Source organism: Betta splendens, chromosome 10, assembly GCF_900634795.4.
Source record: "Betta splendens chromosome 10, fBetSpl5.4, whole genome shotgun sequence".
In the NCBI taxonomy this organism is placed as follows: Eukaryota; Metazoa; Chordata; class Actinopteri; order Anabantiformes; family Osphronemidae; genus Betta; species Betta splendens.
In genome coordinates this window covers 8,077,474-8,097,359 of record NC_040890.2, presented here as the reverse complement: position 1 = coordinate 8,097,359, position 19,886 = coordinate 8,077,474, and the positions used below count along the sequence as shown (strand labels likewise).

Sequence of the window (19,886 nt, the reverse complement as noted above, 5' to 3'; positions counted from 1 at the left end):
CTGGAGCAGCAGAGATGAGGCGATTACATCCGTTTAAAAGGAGGCGCGGTGGAAATAAGGAGACAAAGCAGAGGAGCAGGCGACCAGTCGCCGACTGTACTACTAGCAGTCAACAACCTTTCACTTATTCATATGAGCGGCTCTCCCAACACAAACTTCCGTTCCTCGGCCCAACTTCTTCCCCTCCTCACATTTGCCCCCTTTCAATCTCCCCTGTGCTGCTTTCATTAAAGCCTAACCTAATTTTTGCCAAAGCTTATAAAATGTCCATATTGCTGCTCATTCGACCCCATTGATTTAGTGTTTGGTTAAATATTCACGACTGTGGATGCAATTAACATGCTGTTAATGAATAATTGATTGCATCTTAAGCGGCCATAAAACTCATGCATATTAATTATTGAAACAGGAAATATGAAGAAAAGCAACCTTCCTTGTTTTGCCTCAATCAACCTTCTTTCATTTTGTTCCTTCAGTCGGGGAAAGCACATTGAGAGTAATCGAGGACGGGAATGTGCTCGCGAGCGTGTGTGTGTAGGTGTGTGTGTGTGTGTGTGTGTGTGTGTGTGGAGACGGGGGGGGGGCAGAAAGTGTTGTGAACACTATGCAAATGTCTCCCATAAACACAGATTTAAAGGCTCTTGTGTGCATTTAGCTTCCTTTTGAGTACATCCATTTCGCTCATGCATACGTCTCTAGGTGTGTGTGTGTGTGCGTGTGTGCGCGCGCGTGTGTGCAGCAGAGCTCGGTGCGATGTGGGGCACAGTGCGGCTGAGTGCTGCGTTGTGCTGTGTTGTGTTGACAACGCCGGCGTGACAGAGGTAGTCGCTGCCTGCGTCGGGAGGCAAGTGTTTACCAGGAGCGAACGCGACACAAAAAAACAACGGCGGCGAACGCGGAGGCTTGTCAGAGTGAAACCAGAGATCAGTCAGCCAACAATGAGCGCCCTCTCCCACCGCGTCTCTGCTGGTGTATGGGTTTAGGCTGACGTCACCCCCCCCGGGGGGGGGGGGGGGGGGGTCTCCCTGCGTTAACCTGTGGTCAGGTGAATGTTCCACGCTGCTCCCCGTGTGCACGCGTGAGAGCAAAGCCGCGTTCGCGCGCGGTTCGAGGGGTTAAATTAATTATCCGTACATCCCGCGCTGCTAAACCACTGGAAAATGTCTTGACATGAGAAAAAAAAAAAACATCCCACAAGCAGCTGCGCACGCCAGGAAAACACCAATTTACATCGTTGCTTGTTATTTATTTAGCGCACGAGAAGCACTCGGAGGTGCGTACGTTCACCCCCCCCCCCCCCCAAATCTCCCTCCACGGCACCTAACTAACTACTCGCTCGCTGTTGGTGCCTGGGAGCTAAAAAGTGACAAGCCGTCAATTGTGTTCCAATATTAACCCCCCTCTCAATGTCTGCGTGCACGTCTCCTTCTCTGTGATGTTGGCTCGATCAAAGAAGCGGCACTTTGGTAAAAATAACCAGGGAGAGTGAGGTGGAGGACACTGCGCGCAGACGGATGAACGACGGCCAGTCCTTCAGCAAAACGCCGTCCCGCTTTCCCTCCTCTTTGTCTTTGTCATTATGTCGCTCTCTCAACGTCCAGTACAGTGAGGCTCTGGTGGAGCTGGATTCACAATCCTCTGTGTGCACCCAGGCAGTGTTGGGTGTGCGGCTTTATGGGTAGCTATATGTTGACGCTTTTTATATGACGTGGTAGACAGCACCCGCCAACTGCGTTTTCATCCCGTTTTGTTCTCACAATTCTGATGAGAGACTCAAAAGGGACTGGGAGGAGGATAAAAGGGAGAGGAGCCGACCACCAGAGAGACAGGATATGATAGAAAGATGCCCCGCGTCTGCGTTTCATCTTATCTTAGCGGGTTCACCTAGCGGTGAGATTCCTCAAACGCACCTGCAAGCAGGGGGTCTGAAAGGGAGGGGATGGAGAGACGGAGGGGGGAGAACACACACCAGTGCACACACGCAACGAGAGAAAGGGGGAGAGAGGGAGGGAGAGGAAAGGGAGAGGTGGATCTCTCTGTGGCTAATTCTCTGGGTGTGGGAAAGCAGAGCACCTAACACAGGTTGGCCTGGTTTCAGTAATGAGTTTGATTCTTCTCCCTGCCTCCTCAGTCTCACTTGGGACCAAGGCTGCATAATAACATCCTGACACACACACACACACACACACACACACACACACACACACACACACACACACACACACACACACACACACACACGCAGGCACAAACAGGTCTATGGGGAGCTAATTATTCTCACCTGTGTTAATTATTGCTGTAAGCCAATCAGCGGACTCTGTGCTAATTAGGCAGTGTTAGGTCTGATTAGTGTTTTGCAGCAGGCCCACTCAAACTGTTATCTACCACACTGGTCCCCTCAGGCGAGAGAGGGGAGAGAAGAACAGGTGGATGCTCGCCCGTGTGTGTGTGTGTGTGTGTGTGTGTGTGTGTCTGTCTGTGTGTGTGTGTGTGCGTGTGAAGCTTAGTGATAAATAACTGAAGGACAGCTTAAGTTCACAATACGACAAATAGGATTCTGTTCAAATGAAACTTCTATTAAAGAAACAACACATGCCTCCACGTGACTTGGCGTCTGTCCTCTGAGTTAATTGGCCCTAGTTTGGGGTCATTTCTTTTATCTGGACAAACAGTCCCTGTGCCCTTTTAGTTAATGAGGGTTGATCCAGGATCAGTTCTGTCACTAATGGCTCTTTTTTAGCCAGGATAACCCCACAGATTGATCCGCACATCACACATGCAACCTCCATCCTGACCCAGGAGGCGCCCCCCCCCCCAAAAAAAACGAAAAGGCAGGGAAGAAGGTTGTGTTGAAAGTAAAAATAGAGAGTGTGTGGATTTTTAGTTGAGAAGAATGAACAGAAAAAAAGTAGAAAAGGGGAGAAGAAGGAAGAAAGGACGATAGGAGTAGAAGGGGAAGGGAAGGAGAAGGAGGCTGGAGGAAACCTTCCTCTTATGACACGATTGATTTTCTTTCAGAGGCTTGAGCCTGTCACTACTTGGTCCCCCCCACTCCTCCACACGCACTCAATCACACACACACGCACACACACACGCAAACTCTGTGCCCTGACCTCCACGTGTGCCTGCTGGTCCATACTGGGTCTAATGACACTGGGGCCTCCCACAGATCAATACTAAGCTGTCACTCAGCTGGCAAACACACACACACACACACACACACACACACACACACACACACACACACACACACACACACACACACACACACACACACACACACACACATATGGAGCAGCGTATGCGTCTGCACATTTGTGTATGCTGGAAGCAATGTTTTCTACAACCTCAGCAGATGCCCTCCTCCTCCTCCTCCCCCCAGACTCCCCTACCAACCTCACCCCCCCTCACCCTCCCCTGCTTGCACACACACACTGGACCGAAGCCATATTCTCTCTCCTCAGCTGTTTTCTCACCCTCCTGCTCCCTCACACTGAGAGTCTGGGCCCTGATGTAATATTGATGAGCGAGGATGGAGGCTCTATAAAAACTGATAGGTCCTAGTGATTGTAAATTATAAATTGTTATCGATTTAAAGTCAATGCCCACACAGGCGCAGATGCAGATGTGCGTGCACACACACACACACACACACACACACACACACACACACACACACACACACACACACACACACACACACACACACACACACACACACACACACACACACACACACCAAGCTAGACCTACAACAACCATTTTTACCCAGGAGAGAAGGGGAAGAGTCATTTTTTCCTCCTGCTCTTGACTAACTTATTCCACGTCATTCACTGCCATCCCTCACCACTTCTTCTTTTTCTTTCCAACTCCCCCTCCCTTCTTCTTTCACTCTCTCTCTCTCCCCCTCAACAATCTCAAGCACCCATCCGCCTCTCTCTATACACATCTCAAGTGCCACTTAGGAAACCAGACTGGGGCTTGAGCCAAACTCTCTTCTCAGTGGTTCAGCGTTTGTGGGACTGTTTGTGTGTGTGTGTGTGTGTGTGTGTGTGTGTGTGTGTGTGTGTGTGTGTGTGTGTGTGTGTGTGTGTGTGTGTGTGTGTGTGTGACTTTTGGAGTCTTGGAGTCAAGATCAAAAAAAAAATCAAGCAAACATAAAACCTCACAGATCATCACAGCCACACATTTTCTATTAATTCTGGACAAATGTGATAATTTATGTCCAACTAAAAATCTGTTGACTGTGAAAAGCCCTGGCTAAAAACATTTGTTTGTCTCCGTTAAATCACTAATTATAGCCTGGCACAACACAGGGCAGATGCGGGCTAATTCACCATTAGGCCGTTTGGTGTTTATTAAACTTTTATAATGTGATCACTCTGATAACGGCACAATTGTTTCCCTGGGCGTGTGTGATTATACTATTGTACCCCTCTGTCCCTCGTAATGGCTCCCGCCGTGTGTGTGTCCAAGTGTGTGTGTGCACGCGCGCGGGCGTGTGTGTGTGTGTGTGTGTGTGTGTGTGTGTGTGTGTCTTCTAGCTTGCAGGGCAGCGTTTTCCATTTCTCATTAGAGTGGCACAGACTCCTGCTGCAGGGTCAATGAAGGGGGGGGGGGGGGGGTGGGGTGACTGTGTGTGTGTGTGTGTATCTGTTTGAAGGGGAGTGGGGTGGTAATGAGCGCAGGAACATAATACTACGGCGTCCATTAATGCTCTGAGGCAGTGACATTAGGCATACTTAACTAATAGAGCCAGTCTCTGCAATTACCCACTGTTATCTCTGCAGCTTTAGAGGAGAACCGGCTTTAATAAATGTTTGTAGTAATGTGATAAATGCCAGGTTTGCTCATTTGTAATCTAAACTGCGGGACAAAGGGAAATGGGTGGGTCTAATTGTTTTCCTGCGGATTTGAGCATGTGGTCAAGTTCAGAGAGATAGAGAGCCAAATAAACCCATTTTTTTACGAGGCTTTCCTCCGAATATGTCTGCGTCTCCTCTCCTGGCTCTCAGTGGGGGACTATTACAACTGTCCTCCTGTCAAGCAGAGAAAAGTAGTCGGTACCCGACGCCAGCGTCACGTCTCTGCCTCCTCTTCCTCCCTTTCCTCTTATCTTTCTTTCATCCTGGCCCACATCAGAGGCGCAGCCGTGATTGTGTGTGTAAACATCTTGTCATGCTCACACGGACGGCATGACAGAAGAGAGACGCGCTTCATTAACGCCGCGCTCGCGAGCCCGTCTATGTGCTCGAACGCGCGCGTGGGCTGTATGTCTGTCCGCGAGCGCGCACGGAGGAGGGCGCGCGGCGCGTTTTATAGGCGCACATCGCCGTCGCCAACTGCACGCTCTGTGTTGGTTTCCCTCAAAAGCTCCTCCGTGCTCCCCCTCGCTGAACATCCACCAAAGAGGGGGGGGGGGGGGACTGTCAAAGAACCAGAAAGCAATCGTTTGCCACGGAACGTGCACCAGCAATTCCTCCGTTTTTGGCAGTGAACCTCATCTGTTTGTGTGAAGACAATAGCCAGAGGAAGAGTGAGTGGGAGCGGCGTAGCGCGAGAGAGAGCGAGCGAGAGAGAGTACACGCGAAAGTGTCTCTTGTTAATTGTTTTCCAGAAAAAGGTTGCGGAGGTCTGCGTGTTTGAACCGAATGTCACCTCATGTAAATCACAGCTCCGCCGTTGGAGAAGCCAATAACTGGGGATAATTAGCGCCAGTCTCTCCTGCGCTGCGAGCAGAGATCGAGGAAGAGCTCGCTACCGAGGAAGAGCGTTCAAATGTGGGGAAGATTCCAAGTGTGATTAACCAAAAAAAAAAAAAGAACTTTCGGAGTTAAATCTGGAGTTTTGAGTGGGAGGACGCGAGAGAACGACTCAGACGGAGAAGGAGAAGAAGGAGGAGAAAAAACGAGAAACACGTGGATGGAGGAGAATCAAACACGGGGGGAGAGGAAACGAGTAAACATTCCTCGCAGGGAGGTCAAGCCACTCGGTAAACAAACAAACAACGATAGCAGCGCACACACAAAGGGGGTGAGGCGGTGTAAGACAACAAAGTGTCTCAGTCGATTTCCTACGCCTTACTTTGTCTCCCCTCATCAGCTGCATAAACACAAACAGGGGCCTTTAAATTCAGCTCGGCTCTCAGAAGCCGGCGGTGACATGTGCCTGGGTCTCATTTGTCGCTGATTAATGCAAAGTAAAAAGGAAATATTAGAAACGTAAGAGTATATGGCGGCTTTGATCGAGCGGAGCTGTTGACCATAATTGTCTGCGGGCTGACGCGCCGGCTTTACGTACAATTATGGCAGAGATGCGCGCTTGAAGGTTTCCTTTCGTCTCTTAACACCGCAGCTCAAATTAGTCAAGCTCAATGCCACGGAACTCATATGGAAGAGCAGATATGAGGCGGCTGAACTGGAAGATAGTCACATTGAGACTAAATATTCCACATATATGTCAGAACAGGAGCGTTTTCATGTTTTAAAGACAATTAAAGCTCTGAATAATAAGAGTGTTTTAAAAAGATCCCTTTGTTGCAGTCCCACCACCATTGTCTCCCTCCCTGCCTCCCCCATGGCGTACAGGTTTTCCTTCCATTGTGGCGTGTGAAACGCTGCGCGGCGCTCACAGCACCTGGCCAGCGGTCCATTCTTCCTGGACGGACTGATGGAAAACAATCTGGGCCATACATCTTGCACACGGGCACAGTGGGCCATCGCCTCTCATCCTGGACACCTGGACCCGCATCCTGAGGCGCAGCGCCAGAGGCAGGGAAACGGGCCGACAGGAAGTGGGACGTCAGGCTTTGTACAAGGCTGGCACTTAGCAGAACTCATCAGTGAACGGTGAATCAGCAGCGAGGGCTGAGATCGGAGCAACGGAGGGGGGGAGGGGGGGGGGGTGGGGGGGGCGCCGCTGGGTGACACCGCGGCTCAGCCTGCTGGGAGGAGAGGCCCGGGTATCCTTCACCGCCAGGAGGCCGGCGTGTCTGCTCGATTACGGCGCGGCGGCTGCGAGGGAGCACTTAGCGGGACGCGAGCGCCGCTGTCCACACACATCAGAGAGGAAACAAAGCCCTGCTCCTGCCACGCACACACACACACGCACGCACGCACGCACACACACACACACACACACACACACACACACACACACGCAAACACACACACACACACACACACACGCACGCACGCACGCACGCACGCACGCACGCACGCACGCACGCACGCACGCACGCACGCACGCACACGCACGCACGCACACACACACACACACACACACACACACACACTGAACGGACGGCATCGCACCGAGAGGCACACGCGCCCGCGCTCTTCACGCCTCATTTGAAAAGCAAATTGAGCGCATCTTCTAGGGCAGGCCGCGGACTAAATCCTGGAAAACGTTGCTCTTTCCTCACTTGCGGCACCACACGCGCATTTGCACATCACACGCGAGACCTTTCCTACAGTAAATATATCTTCATTCTATTTCGCTCCCCCTTCTCTATCTCTATCTCTCTCTCCGCCCTGCAATTTCCAACACCAAAACGTCTTAAATAGCTCCCGGAGAAGTAGGACGCTACTCATTTGGGTCAGCTCTGGCCGGCCGAACCCCTTCATTCTGGGACAGAACAAACACTGACACAAAGGCGGGGGGAGGGGGGGGGGTGGGTGCGGGCCAAGGAGAGCGGCCAGGTCAGGCAGGGAATGTCAAGCAGTAATGACAAAGCAGTTCGCAGAGAAAATAGAGCTACAACTGCGCTATTTACAGTAGCTGCAGCCAAAAAACATCTCATGTCATAAAATGCAGAACTTTGCACTGTTGTGACATTTGTAAATTAGGTTTTATACCCTATTAAAGTATTTGGTAACTGGATTCAGCTGGGCAGCATTAACCTAACTACCTATAAAGTGTGACAGGAGCTCAGTTTCACTTTATTGGGGAAGGAATTAAAGCGCAAACTTGAGCATTAAAAATAGTTATCTGCAGCACATTCCTCGTTGCTTCCTCAGCGCCAAACCCCCAAACTTGTTGCTAATTTGACATTTCGTTCGGGCACGAACAGGCCGCGGCGCGCTCTGCGAATGACGCGATAATCTTTTGTGGGGCTGCGTCTGCGATCCAGTCGTTGGGGCTGGAGGTCTGGATGAGAGAGAAAAGAGGCAGCGCTGCCTTAGAGGCTCCTCGACCTCCAAACTCCCTGCTGTCAATCAGCGCAGCAGCCCGTCCCCTGGGGCCGCGCTTTCCTCCAGCCCCGAGGAGGAGGACGGGGGCACGGCAGGGAAGAAAGAACACAGCCAAACAGATGCAGAGAGGGGCAGGTCAACGTATATGTGTGTGTGTGTGTGTGTGAGTGTGTGTGTGTTATATGTTCGCACGCCTGTGGATTCTTCTGACTGCGCACGTGTTTATCTGCATATGTTTTTGTGTGCAGCGTATGTGTTTATCGCAAGGGTGAGAGATGCGTGCGTGTGTGTGCGTGTGTGTCTCTGCGTGTGTGTGTGTGAGGCTGGCAGCACCTGCGGGAGGGGAGTTCTGCCTGCATATCGATGAGGCAGCAACTCTGCCTCTTTGCCCCGGAGCCCTGCACTAACACCACAACAAGCCCAGGGCCAGTCCTTTTCAGAACCACCCATAACATCCAATGCAGCTGTACGCCGCCCCCCCCCCCACACACCCCTGCCTCCCTCCAGCCCAACCACACACACCCCACCCCAAAGACAGCACAAAAAGAAACAGCACATCAATGAGCGGGAGAAAAATCTACTTTCATGGGGTAAAAAAAAATAAATAAAAATCACAGCACAACCTGAGAAGGTCCCAACTCTCCCAAGGAGAAACAGCAAAAAACAAGCTCGCAGGAAACTTTTACAAATTAAAGACAAGAAGTTGAGAAGATCTTGTAATCCACAAACCGATGCGCTGTCATCCTTCGGGCTTTTGTTCCTGTAGCTTCTATTAGTTCATTGAAGGATGACGGTCAGAGACACAACACAGACCGGAAGAGGAAAATAATCACTAACCACACAAAATGGAACACACCCAAGATGGAGAAACACAATAATAATAATAATGACATAATATACTAATAATAACATATCAGCAGATACTGATATGAAAAAAATCAATGATGGCTGCGTGTGATAGTGTGAGTGTATTTTCACCCTCTCAAGACCAGACACGGATATGAAAGTGAAACTGAGCTGAGGGGATGGAGGGGCTGCCAGTAAACCGCATTAGCATCAAATGCAAATGAGAAGGAGGCTAATGGCTGGACAGGTGCAGACTGGGCCTCTAAATGACACACACACACACACACACACACACACACACACACACACACACACACACACACACACACACACACACACACACACACACACACACACAGAAATGAAATGGATGAATTAAACATGGGTGGGCTCGGCTTGGGGGGGCTGGCAGCACTGACATAAAGTCAATGACATACATTATTCACTAGCGCATGTTAGCCCAGCTAAGGCAACACATGACCTCTCACCCCAGGAAGTGCATCCACGCACCAGAAGCAAAACAAAGACGGGGCTCCCCACCAGACAGGGAGACTAAAAGGAGGACTTTGGAGAACGCATTCCTCCACTGGTGTCAGAGTTTATCTGCTCCTACCAGACGTAGCACCGAAGCAGGTGTAGAGAGGTGAAGCGAGACTGTTTATCATTCTCCCGACGGATCAGCGGCGAAGCCGGGTCCACCAGCTCCACCGGCCCACAGCACAGGAAACCGTCGGCCATGACATCATCCTCCCCGGGAGGAGCGCTTCCTGCACGACATTCTTCACTCAAGACTCACACACACTCGCCAGGAAACGGCCTCTGTCGACACACGCACACACACACACACACACACACACACACACACACACACACACACACACACACACACACACACACACACACACACACACACACACACACTCCAGCATGCGGAGGAAATGGGCCGCGTCAACAGCCCGGCAGCAGGAGTGTGGGCAAACGCAAACACGCACATGCACACGCTTCCAAACGGCAATAAACCTGAAACAACATTGTCTGCGCGTGTAAACTCGACACCCGCCCGCCCCCGCATTACGACTGGAGAGGGGGATTATGGGACATGGAAGGCTACGCGATGGATCCTTATCACCGGTCACAGAGGGGGGACCTGGGGGGACGCCCTGCGGTGGGCTTAGGGGAGTTGAAGGGGCAGGAAGGGGCTACAGGACACAGGTGGTAGGAGGCTGGAGGGACACGCTGGGTGGAAGCACAGACGGACAGACGGGAGCTCAGTCCCAATTAACCACAGCAGCACTGCAGTGGGGTGGATTTAAGGGAGGGTACGCTGACGGACAGGAGAGGTGCAGCCAGGTGAGAGGGAAACGTGTGTGTGTTTGAGCCCCGTCCGGGCAGACGACATGCTGACTGGCAGTGGCTGCATGTGATTAACCCCTCGCTGACCAGGAGTGATGGACAGAGGAGGAGGTGGATGTGAGGCTGCCCTCGCATCATCCAGCCTCTGTGAGAGGGTGAGGACCAAACACACACAGACACACACACAGACACAGACACACACACACACACACACACACACACACACACACACACACACACACACACACACACACACACACACACACACACACACACACACACACACACACACACACCAATTAGACGCTCGTCGCAACGAAGGCGGCGCCGCTCTTAAAACCCGACGACACTACAACCAGGAACCAGACAGGCGGCGGGACAGATTGTGGAGGATGTCTCCTTCAACTTCAGAGCACTTTTTTAAGAGTCAAAGTGCCTTTCTCCATCACAGTCCAAACCAACGCGCCTCGTAAATAAAACCTGAGTCATATCGCTCCTTGTCGACGCTTTAAAGCTCAAACAAATTCCCGTTTCAACAGGAAGGCGCGATAAAGGCGGGATGAGAGAGCCGCTCCCGCCGCGTACAGTACCCGGAGCGCCGCCGATCCACACTGTACCAGATTTGTTCTCCTAACAATCAAATAAGTTTCTCATTAGCTGACTTTATTTTTCCTCATTCCTGCGGTTTTGCTGCAGTGGCCTGTTTCTCCCATCTTAACGAGAGAGCTAATTAGGCAATCAGACCCATTACTCTTCCAGAGGAGTTAGAGCTAGCCCAGCTAATTAGGGCTGTAAAATCTAATCATCTCTGCGAAACAGCAGAGGGCTAACGAGCCCTTATTTAACGAACTAAATAACTTCAAGGGTGGAGAGGGGCTGCTGATGGTATTTCTTTATGAATTTGAAGGAGGGGAACTCATGGTAATTGAGTCAGTTTCACCCTCACAGTTGTTTGTTTGTTTATGAATCCCTGATTATTACAACTGCCGAGAATATATTCGCACTAAATGAGTAAACGCGCAGCCCCTTCTCTCCTCATTCCCCCTTCAGTCCATCCTTCACAACGCAACCCCCCCACCCCCACCCCCCCGACTGCTCTCCTCTCACCTGACCTATTTTCCTGTCCAGAAAGAGTGCTCGCTGGAGAGGAAAACAGAGATATTGCTGTTGTTTTCCCTGCCCCTGTTCTAATTTGTTGTTCGTTAATGCTGCCCTCACACCTGAGCCGTCGGGCGTCGGGGGAATTCTGCCAGTAAGCAGCCGCAACACATGCTCCGTGTGGGAAAAGCTGCTCAGAGCGCGGCGCGGCTCGGCTCCAACTGCAGCGAGCTGCGGGGGGGGGGTCGAGCCGCGGACGGTGCCCGAAAGATGGCGACGCCCAGGTGCACGGGCGAGAGAGAGAGAGAGAGAGAGAGAGAGGTTCAACAAGTATTCACACAGGAAAACAGAAAATCAAAAATATGGCAGAGAGTGACGGGCAGGCGTGTTGTCTGAGGCCACGTGGTGGGGTGCAGCTGTCTCAGGGAGCGCTGAGGTGAGGCCTTCCGCTTCAGCGGAGCGGAACGAGGGTGGCGCACGCACAAAGACGCACACACGCACACACACACACACGCACACACACACGAACGCAGGTAAAGTGCGGCTTTTGACAGAGCAGCAGTGAGAACAGGACAGCTGTGTTCATCAGATAGCACAGGTCACTGCCTCATTAACACTCACACAAACGCAAATTTGAATGTGACACATTCAAATCCGACAAAACTCTAAAGTAACCTTTTATTGCTTTGCCTTTTACTCGACAATGTTGTTCTGAATGGACGAGCTACAGTAAGTGAGCTTTCAGCCCAGAAAGAGAAAAGGCCACTCCAGCGTGTGAGCAGGCTCCCTCCTGCCTTGATCAGAGCAGCCGAAAATCTGCACGCTTCGACAATTGTTCGAGTATAAACAAATAATTTCCCTCACACTGCACGCACACACGCACACACACACACAGGCGGGAGTGTAAATCTGCGAGGCTTTTCTTTTTGCCGAACTGACTGTAAATCATAGGAGCTGCTGTGTCGGTCAGGCTTAGTTTATGACAGCGGCGGAAAGGTGTGCACTCAAAAGAAAAGTGTGTGAGAGTCAACAGAGGCGGCAGCAGAGCGAGATTTATACACACACACACACACACACACACACACACACACACACACACACACACACACACACGCACACGCGCGCTGTAACTCTAACTGCTCATCAGAGAAGTCGGGAGCCAACCACACAAACACTGTCTGACCACACGTGAAGCACAGCTCTGCTGCTCCGTGAACGCTCCTCCACTTCACACACGTTATTTATTGCCGTTTCACGCGTTTCTCCCAACACGGGCCCGCGTGGTTGCTGATGCTGAGGCAACCTGCGGCCTGCTTCGTCATGGCTGCAGGCCACGCAGCCCCTTGACTTGAATGGTGTGGTGCTTCCACAGTTCTGCAGGTTCTGCAGGTTCTGCGGGTTCTGCGGGTTCTGCAGCTCGCTGCGGAGCGAAGCGGCCGCGTGTGCTGTGTCGGCGTTCGTTGACAGTGTCAGGGGTCAAAGGGCAACGGCCCCTTACCTGTCGATGATGACGGGGTCTGACGGGGTCTCGTTCCTGTTGCCGCAGCTCTTCTTGTCACAGCAGCGGCTGCAGGGATGCGAAAGGAGGGAGAGAGAGAGAGGGAGAGACAAAGGGGAGTCAGTGTGAGACGTGTACGACACAGGGAGATAAGTTGCAGCGCGGAGGAGAGGAAGTCAGACGAGTGTAAAGGGAAGAGGAAAGGGCTGAAAAGGGCGTGAGACTTTTGTGGAGTGTCAGAAGCAGCTTGAAATGGATTTCTGTCGGGACGGCTGAGCTAAAGCCGGGGCTCTGGCGCTACAGCGGGTGAGATCAGCGGGATGATCTTAGGCAAAGTTTGGAGTGGAAGAGTAAAAAAGTGGTGAGGGCTGGATACAAACTTGAATTAGCCTCCAGGGCTCAGGTTAGCTCCATTTCTGTCAGACATCACATAACCAGACATCTTGTGTTCTCTATTTTCCCTCAGTGCTCGTCCCTCCCGCTTTCCCGCCTCTCTCTCTCTCTCGCTCTCTCTCTCGCTCTCTTTCGCTCTTTCTCTCTTCTCAGAAGTGGGTCACAGAGTGGTCCCACTGGACCTGGGGAGTAGTGCATGCTGGGTAGAAGGGGGTTGCATACTGATGTGACGAGTCCTTTCTGAATCATTTGACTGCAGCACAATGTAACAGTGTGTTGTGAGACGTCAGACAACCCCCCCCCCCCCCAAAAAGGTATCGGCGTGTCTCCCTTTTCTTCTCTGTCTGCTCATCTGTCTGTACAGTCTGCAGGTGTGTGTGTGTGTGTGTGTGTGTCAGACTACATGTCTGCATCAACTGCATGCGTGCGGGAGGAGATGGAGAAAGACGCAAAAGAGTAATAGAAGAGACGAGGGAGAGAGGGAGTGACCCCCCCCCCCGCTTTCTGGAGTCCCCCAGGACAGGAGGCCTGCAGAGCCGGATCACATTTCTGATCTTGACCGTTTCCTGCAGCATATGAAAACAAGCGGCCTCAATTGCCTCGTGTGATAACCAGGAAGTGGCTGCGCTCTCGCCACCAGCCATTTTTCTCCACGCATTTCCTCCGTGTTTGGTTCTGCAAGGGGACAATCGCGCTCTGTGCATCGCTTTTACTAATGCTAAACGCGTATAAGAGCCGTAGTGGCTTCCTGCTTTTGAGAATGTGTGTGTTTTATGTGTAATTTGAGTCTGTTCTCCGCTGCACATAGCTCACTGTCACGACACGGCAAACTGCATGTGTTACACAGGCTAAGGAGGATGGGTTTGAGTAATGAGCTTTTCCTTGTCCTAATTAGCTGAACATGAGAGACACACACACACACACACACACACACACACACAGATACATGCACGCAGCCCTACCAACAGAAATAGGCCAGGGCCAATCTTCCCAACCCACTTTGAGGAAAATGATAAGATTTCAATTGTAATTTAGCAGCGCTCCTCATGTCTTTGCCCCCTCTTTACACCAACAGAGACACCTCCAACAGAAGAGAAGCATCCATCTTGATCTGAACAACAAAGCACTGTGCAAAAAAAAGGAGGGGTTGTACTGTAGCTGCGTCTCAGCGAGGGTGTGTTTTATCTTACCTGCACATAATCTCATGGGTCAACAGGACTCGACACATCTCCGGATTTTTATCCTGGCCTTCGTAAACAATTGCCTAAAAAAAGAGAGAGGGGGGGGGGCAAATTACCAGTGATTTATAGATTTCGTGGTGAAAAAAGTAAGACGCGGGGGCAAATAAAGAACAGGAGCGTGTGTGAGTGTTTCATCTGGGACTAGTGTCGTCTGTCTGGCAAACGCGTGTGTCGTGGGAATCCAGTCCTCCCGAACAGGAACGCTCTGTTCTGACAGTAGGAGAGGAATTGTGCACGAGCATGCGTGCGTGGGTGCGCGCCTGTGCGTGCGTGTTTGTGTGTGCACGAGTGTTTATATGCAGTGTACAGTGAGCAGTTGGACTGCCAGACTGGAGTATAGTGCACCATCTGGTCCATACAGCACCGCGTCCAAAAATCTAGTCTGGTTACCCCTCCAACCCCACTCAACATGGTCTCCAGGGCCGTGATCGCCCTGCACGCACACACACACACACGCACACACGCACGCACGCACACACACACGCACACACGGGTAAAAATTTAAACACACACACACACACACACACACACACACACACACACACACACACACACACACACACACACACACACACACACACACACACACACACACACACATCCCCTCCAACTCCTCTTGGTCTAAGGCAAACTCTCTTCAAGCCTAATGGCACTAGAGGCAGAATTGGCAAAACAAAAGAGCTGATATCAAAACAGCGTTGAAGAGGCAGATTTTCTTCCCTGTCTGATTCACCCGAACGGAGAGTTCTCCCTCCGTCCGCATGTGCCGCGTCGCGTTTCACTGCGTGATTGAAATTGCCATAACACACACTGGGTTGGGTTTGTTCTGTTTCACATTGAGGAAATGAGGGTCAAGGTCCTGGAAGAGTGAGCTGGAATGCATCACTGTCTTAAACACTAACACAATGGCTTCTGCACCTCAATGAGGTATCGCACACTGTGTGTGCGCGATCACACAGCCTCACTCACACGCAGACACAGACACACATAGCTTGAAGCCTGTAAAAACACACACACACACACACACAACCCCAGCTCAGGCTGCTGTGCAGAGGTATAGTATGAGGACACATGTCCTCTACTTTTCTGGGCCTCTGTAAATGTATTCCACAGGTAAGACAGGTCGTTTATCAAGCCGCCGGTGCTGTGCTGAAGTTGAGGGTCTCAGACACAGGCATGCAGCAGGGCGGGGTGGGGGGTGAGGGGGTAGAGAGGAGGGGAGGAGGGGGCACTTGGAGTTGGGGGGCAACATTCAGAGTGACACAACCGACGAGCTGGTGCTGAGTGTAGCTCTTTGAGTGTTTTAGATGAACGCAGAGGCTTTTACCTGTTTAGTCATGGAGTCAATGAGTCGAACGTACAAGTCCTGCTCAGTCCTGATTCCTGCAGAGAGAGAGAGAGAGAGAGAGAGAGAGAGGGCGAGAGAGCAGTGGTTCAAATGTGACTCTCAGGTTTCATATCACATCTGACGGAATATTTGGGGACATTTCAGATCACAAGTTTTATTCATTCTGACTTTCCCCATGAGGCGCTTCAGGGGAAGTGAATGAGTCCAAACTGCCTGTAATGACGTTCAGCATTTGTTGCATGCAGTCGGTTCACTTGGAGGCAGAGAATCTAATTTATTCTCCTCACCCCGTTGACTTATATTCATTTATTAAAACATTTAATGATGCAAGTTGCTTTGTGTGTAGCAGCAGGAAGAAACAAACGTTTTTCTGAACTGTAAACAATATAATTGAATTAATTACTTGAAGCACCAAAGCTTCAAAATTAACAGTGAAAAGCTAAAACATTTAATTTTTCTGTCTGGGATTGTTAACCTTCTGAATAATAATAATAATAATAATAATAATAATAATAATAATAATAATAATAATAATAATAATAATAATAATAATAATAATAATAATAATAATAATAATAATAATAATAATGTTTGGCACATTTTATAAACACAGAGACCAAAGGTCATAGCGTTAATCAATTAAAATAAACCAGCTATGACGTAACCTTTTAAAACATGTTTCCCGAGTTTTCTCGCTTTTCTTTGGCGAATCATTCACTCACTCATTTCAATTTTTTTGTTACTGCTCCATAAACATTTTGGAAACCAAACTCACCGTTACTGTAGAGGAGCTGAAGCCTATAATGGATCCCATTGTTGGTCTTCTCCCCCGTCGTTTCCTATGAAAATTAAACCAAACACGTTCGGTCATAGAGAAATACCTTTTGGGACATTTAGTGCGCGAGCTACTTTTACATTATAATATGTTACGACTCTTTGCACGCAAATATAAATCGCTTCATTACTTTGCCGTCTTTACAGAGTGAAGAAAAATATCAGATTGAAACTTTAACAACTTTTACTACTTTACAAAATATATTCGAACAACGTAGCTTTTCAGAAATACAATATCTAAAAAATAGACGTATTCACAAAATAGACATATAAGCAACTTTTAGAACTTACATAGGAAATAAAATACGTTGTAATTCATGCAGACTGCGTACATGGTTTAAAAAGAGTAGTAGTCTTACATTTTCCTTGTTTTCATGTTCGAAAAATCAGAGGGTATTGTTAAAAATATGTTCTGAATACTGGCCAACACTGAAAAGGACATTTGAGTCTGAGAATGAACAAGCCGACACTGCTACCGTGGAATAACGCATTTAGAAAGGACGTAAACACTTGCCTTCAACGCCAGCACCAACAGATCAATATTACACCTGATCTACGTATCAAACACACTCATTGATCCTCGTTTTAAAAAGTCATGTCTCCTCTGACATCACCTGCAGGATGCACGCTGTGCTCAGCACCCATAACTAATAAGTCCACGTTTTAGCGGCAACTAAAACTTGCGTGGTGCATTTACGTTTCAACAAATGGGTCAGAATTTATTTCGAAGGTTCTGCAATTTAGAGAAAATCTGAAATAATCAGGTGTGAGAGTCGTTCAGGAAACCACATGTAAAATTCACGTCGGTGAAGTCTACAGGACCAATGGTCCCTGCTGTGCGCGTCTGGCCACTTTGTTAGCACACGTCTGGTAATTTATCACTTTGACATAACAGGCCGGAATACTGTGTCAGTCATCGGTCAATGCACCGCAAAAAGCTGTACACAGCAGACTCGTGGTCAGGATTTTATTATGAACGTTGATGTGCGTGTTAAACATACAAACTCACCTTCTCCTTCTCGACAAAGTCGACGAAGGTGGTTCTCTCTATTTCCACCGGCTGACCCTGTCTGTCGTACAAAGCCAGCACGAAGTGGAAGAAGTTGGACTTGCGGAGGTTGGAGGGCGGCTGTTTCTCGAAGTGTGCCCGAGCGAGACCCACTCCGCTGCGGACACAAGCACAGACCAGCGCCGGCCACAACGACGGCGGTTAAAACAAACCCATTCAGATTAAAATAAAGATGAGATGCAACATTAAAAGCGGTTTGCTTTAAAAAGGAGAACAAGAAACTCAGCCTCCATCGCTCTTGTTTCTGTTAATTCCGCTGAAATCCTAAGGTGCGATCAATTTCATAAAACGCCTTTTCTAATGTGCACAATCTCAGCTTTGACTATTTAAAGTTCAAATTAAATCAATTAATTAAAACGTGAAGCTAAACCGTTAAAAGTGTTAAATACGCTCATTACATCTGTAATTTGAAGGTGTCAAATGTTGTCCTAATAGGCCTAGAGTCTGCGTTTTAAACCTTAGCAGGGTCCTTAATAATAGGCTAAATAATAAAACATCTCAGTTGTTACTCAGAATAAAACAACGGATCAATTATAGTGTGAGGAACAAACGTATTCTTAAAGCACGAGCACTGAAGCGAACTAAAAACTCTCAAAGTTCATCCAAGCCTCTTTTCAACTGTGCACGCTTGAAAATGCTCGAATTTCTCTGCGCTTTCCCTCCAGAAATACGCGGACCCACTTTTGAGCCACATGCCGTAGCCCACTTTATCACGACAACGCGGTATCGGAGCTAAAAACTTCTAAAGCCAGCGGGATCTGGGGCGATCCGAAACAACTACATCCTCCGGGAACGCGCCCCAAGTGACACGCTCGCTCCATCTTTAACGCCGCGGATCTCGGCGTGATTTCCCCCGGTCTCCACGCCCCGCAGTCAGCGCAGCGCCGCGGCCGCCTCGCGCTCACCTCTGGGCGGCTGTGTTGGCGTCCAGCACTCCGGCGCCCTGCATCCATGTCCGAACCGCGTTCATCCCGGCCACCATGGGCTCTTCTTTCATACTACTCCCACTCCTCTGGATGCTTTCGTGGATGCCAAACATCAAAACGCACCTTCTCGCTGCCTCTGTCTCTCTCTCTCTCCCCTCTCTCCCCTCTCTCTCTCTCTCAATCCACCTCTCCTCGGGCTCCCTCCTTTTCTCCCTGCCTCCCCTCCTCTCGTGTCTGTTTGATCGCGCTGTCACAGGAGCAAAGTGGCGTGGTCTATTTCACTTGGCGTTTAGTTGCGCGCGTGTTTGTCAAAGTAAACAAAAGATGCGGCATGTGGAAGGAAAAGGGGAGCTGTCAGCATCCAAGGTTAGCTGCACCTCATGTCAGCGACTCCAGACGAGAAAATAAGAGGGGGGAACGGCAGCTGTAAAGACGAACAACGTGAGCGCGATGAAAGAGGAAGCGCGAGATGAGAGGCTGCACCGAGTTGGCGACGGTCCCCCGGATCAAGGTGCAGCTGACGAAAACACAGGCAGAATGTCAGTTTGGGAAAAAAAAGAAACAGTCCACGGCGAGGGCGAAAACCACGCAGATGAAAGACGCTTCGCCCTCCGTCGCTCCGTTTGTTTATTCACAGTCCTCTCTGTTCAGATGAATGAAACGGAAGATTACTCGCAATTAAGCGGCGGTCCTGGGCAGCAGAGTCTCCGCAGCTCCCGCTCGGCTGATTTGCGCTCTTTTCTTCCCTGAGGAATCACTTTGGACCATCTCTGGGATGCCAAACTGGAGAAAACTAGTAGGTGAGAGGGGCGTGGTCTGCGCGACGAGCGGCCACGCCCCCGAGCGCGCTCGGTAACGCGGACAATCAGCCGTCCGCCAACCCGACCGGCTCGCTGCCCGCGCGCCCGCCCGCTGTCTCCGCCTCGTCCCACGCGGCGTCCCGCCCCGGCCACTTAACCGAGAGCCGCGCGCGCCGTCGTCCGCGCGCCGCGTCCCTTTCTTGTGTGTGCGCTCGCGCTGCAAGTTGCAATTAATGTATTCGCGACTGTTAAACGTCAACCCGGGCGAAGGACACGAGCTTAATCCGT

At 50.3% G+C, this 19,886-nt stretch overlaps 1 protein-coding gene across 4 annotated transcripts in view; it reads right to left on the bottom strand.

Annotated features, from left to right (window-relative positions):
• Nucleotides 1-19,886, bottom strand: part of ebf1a (EBF transcription factor 1a) — a 52,673-nt gene extending 32,787 nt beyond the window's left edge. For 2 of the 4 annotated variants that reach the window (XM_029165676.3, XM_029165678.3), the window contains exons 1-6: nt 18,778-19,877; nt 17,813-17,969; nt 16,745-16,808; nt 15,949-16,004; nt 14,571-14,644; nt 12,988-13,056 (exon numbers count right to left, since the gene is read on the bottom strand). In XM_029165676.3, coding sequence (XP_029021509.1) covers nt 12,988-13,056; nt 14,571-14,644; nt 15,949-16,004; nt 16,745-16,808; nt 17,813-17,969; nt 18,778-18,911 — 554 coding nt within the window. In that variant the 5' untranslated portion in view covers nt 18,912-19,877. Of the gene's footprint in view, nt 1-12,987; nt 13,057-14,570; nt 14,645-15,948; nt 16,005-16,744; nt 16,809-17,812; nt 17,970-18,777 lie in introns of all 4 variants that reach the window. The other 2 variants (XM_029165679.3, XM_029165677.3) reach the window with 2 other exon arrangements.